Source organism: Gossypium arboreum, chromosome 6 (genome assembly GCF_025698485.1).
Source record: "Gossypium arboreum isolate Shixiya-1 chromosome 6, ASM2569848v2, whole genome shotgun sequence".
Classification (NCBI taxonomy): domain Eukaryota; kingdom Viridiplantae; phylum Streptophyta; class Magnoliopsida; order Malvales; family Malvaceae; genus Gossypium; species Gossypium arboreum.
In genome coordinates, this window is record NC_069075.1 from 5,507,203 (window position 1) to 5,510,565 (window position 3,363).

General features: G+C 34.5%; 1 protein-coding gene across 1 annotated transcript; it reads left to right on the forward strand.

Annotated features, from left to right (window-relative positions):
• The first annotated feature begins 234 nt into the window (after positions 1-234).
• On the forward strand, positions 235-1,657 carry LOC108485678 (metacaspase-9-like). The gene is made up of 2 exons (XM_017789533.2): positions 235-629; positions 724-1,657. Exons 1-2 carry the CDS (start codon positions 278-280, stop codon positions 1,398-1,400), a joined length of 1,029 nt encoding a protein of 342 aa, XP_017645022.1. The 5' UTR covers positions 235-277; the 3' UTR covers positions 1,401-1,657.
• Positions 1,658-3,363: the final 1,706 nt, after the last annotated feature.

Below are 3,363 nucleotides of genomic sequence, written 5' to 3' on the forward strand. Positions count from 1 at the left end.
ACCAAACAATTTGGTTCCATCAATTTTTACTATAGATTTTGAGTTATTTTTATATTTTATTGAAAAATAGCTCATTTAAGTAATTAATTATTTTTAAATTATTTTTATAAAAAAAAAACCTTTTTTCTAAACAAAAAATAAAATAAAACAGTTGTACCTACCAGAGTATGGTCAGTGAGCATGGTGTAAATTACAGTGTGTATGTGTGTATATATATAGGTGTTTAGTGCAACGTCCGAAGCACAAGACAAGACAAGCGACCCAAAATAGAAGCAAGATGAGCACCGAATGCAAGAAGAGAGCCGTTCTGGTCGGATGCAACTACCCCAACACCATCAACGAGTTGAGCGGATGCGTAAACGATGCAAAAGCCATGAGAGAAATGATCGTGAGCCGGTTTGGCTTTGATTCCGAAAATGTTGAGCTCCTAACTGATGAACCAGAGTCCACGTATAAGCCTACACGTGCAAACATTATGGCTGCACTCAAGAAGATGGTGGTCGCGGCTAAAGAAGGAGATGCCCTGCTTTTCCACTTTAGTGGACATGGAGTTGTGGACGTCATTGACCACCACCAGCCTTCCAAGAAGGGTGAAGCAATTGTGCCTTGTGATCTCAATCTCATTTTTGGTACGTAATCAACTCGGTAAATTAAATTATTAAAATACTCTCAATCTAAGAAAACTATTATTTATATCATATGGTGGTTGCGATGGTTGTGCAGACGTGGACTTGGGGCAATTGATTCAGCAACTACCAAGTGGATCAAGCTTCACAATCGTTTCGGATTCCTGCCACAGTGGTGGTCTGATTGATAAAAGTAAAGAACAAATTGGACCCCATAGTACTCTAAGGGGTATAGCACCACCTGTTGATTACAAGACTAGGGGCATTTCCATTGAAACATTATACCAGTGCCTACTAACAGCAGCCAACGTCATAAGCGGGACACAAAGCTTCTTGGACATAACAGCAGTTGACAATGCCATCAACACTGGAACAGATAATATGACGGGTATTGGCTCTCTTTTGACCATAATTTTTGGGAACAATGTGAGTCTCAAATTCCTACCCCATTATGAACGTGATATTTTGAATTTGAGGTCACTGACGGAGGATGAGGGAATTCTGTTAAGTGGGTGCCAAGCCAATGAGTTATCTTTAGATCTGCGAGCGAGTGACAAAACCGAAGGAAAGGCGTTTGGGGCCTTTACCTATTCAATTCTGAAGGTAATCAAGGAGAGCAATGATGCATTAACCAATAGACAGCTTGTGGTGAAGGCAAGGAATGAAATTATAAAGCTAGGAATTGGACAGCAGCACCCTTGCCTTTATTGCAGTGATGAGAATGCTGATGCAGCTTTTCTTGGCCACCAACCCAACACCACTACGGGTGCGTAAGCTGCCGGCTTTGAACCAGGGTTTTCGATCACTAGAGGTCAAAACTCTAAACTAAATAATAATGTGCTCAATTGGTGTGCACTACTACGACGTTGAAGTTAGCCTTCATTACTGCGTCTGTGTGTGTGTTTGCTTATCACTATCGTATGTCTCTGTGTTTTAAGGCCTTCAAGCTTATGTAATCGCCATGTATGGCTATTTCATGTATAATTTTATGATAAAATAAACGGCCTCTCTCGCAAGAATTTTATTTATAAGCGTCAGTGTTTGACATTTGGTTCTATTGGTGTTGTATTGAAGTAATGAAAGGATGTAGAGATTTATAAAACAAAATTTACATGAAAAATATAAAAAGTGTTTAAAATTAAAATTAAAATTAAAACAAAGTAAAAATTAATTATAAAAGAAAATTAATGAGAAGAAACTCTAGCTAGAAGTAAAATTTTCATTTGGTTTAAAGATTCAATCATCAATGCAAAAATAACTTCAATATCTTTAATAAATTAGTTCTAGTTATTGACTCAGTGTTAGACAACCAATCTCTCATTGTTCAACCAATCTCTCATTGTTCGGTAACCAAGAGAAAACTCTTTTGAAATTATTTCCTAATCGGTAAATAACCTTGTAACTCAACGCCTAGATTTAACTTACCGATAGCATTAAGAACGAGAGAGTCCAAATTCTAACCAACAAACTCATCCTCGCAAGATTCATTTTAGCTATATCACACATTCACACCACTTAAATATAAACCACGACATAAACGAATTATGCAGTTTGTGACTAGTATTGGAATGAATTAAACAATTACAGATTTAATAATTCTAATTGACAAAACAATCATTTTAAGCTATCAAATACCAACTGAACATTCAATAAACCTAAGAAGTTGTAATTAAAACAAAAGATGCATGAATACCAAAGAACAAAGAAAAATTAAAACACAAATTAAGTCTCACAAATTTATTTTGATAAAACCTTCGACTAGATGGAGAGTTTAAAAAGCCATAAAATAAATAAAACAAAATAAAACTAAGAACGGTTAAGTCTAGGTCTCCCCTCGTCTTAACCTAATAATATCTATTTATAGGGAAAAAATAATATAATAGAGAAAGTAGGGAAAAAATAATATAATGGAGAAAGTATAAAAGTGCCATGAATTATATAAAGCAAAAGTTTGAAATGTCAGAAAAAAAAAAACAAAACAAATGGTTGAGCTATTAAGTTCAGTGTATAATTAAAACTCAAGCTAAGATTACATAAAATACAATAAACAAATAAGAAAATCACAGAAAATTTCATAACAATTAATCAAACAGAATTGAGTATGTATGATTATGCAATACGATATTTCAGAAAATCATAATGCGGAGTTTTTTTTAGAAAATGTCCTACCCAACTCCTCTACACACCAAAATAGAGTTCCCCAAAACTCTTCCATCCAAAAACACACCAGTTAAATCATCAAGGGTTGCCCAGCAATAATGACTCGCCACCCCGGGTTGCCCGACAACAATGGCTTAACAATATGCAGTTAAATTATCAAATCAACTATATGTGATCAAGCCATTGAATTACGCAGATCATTAAACTGCTAATACAAAATCTTCCTCCTTTAACATTATCTAAACACCATGCAATGTGTCAAGGCATGTATGTACAGAATCAGAATGGTGAGCATGTAGAACATGCTGACGTACAGTAATAGAAACAAAAGACATGGAAGTCCATGCTTTACAGAATAGATTTTTTCAACCTTATAAAAACATATCAATCTTGCCATGAAATCACATGCATGGTTATTTAACAGATTTAGGAATACAAATTAACATGATCATACATTATACACACTTATAAAGACATAACAAATCAAGACATACCTTCAGAACTAACAGTATTAGATCATACAAATTTATAATACATATACTTTTAACACAACACAGAACCATATTTATAGATACCT

Coding starts and splice junctions, on each gene's coding strand:
- LOC108485678 (XM_017789533.2), top strand. CDS start 278: ATGAGCACCGAATGCAAGAAGAGAGCCGTTCTGGTCGGATGCAACTAC. Junction 630..723: donor TGATCTCAATCTCATTTTTG/GTACGTAATCAA, acceptor ATGGTTGTGCAG/ACGTGGACTTGGGGCAATTG.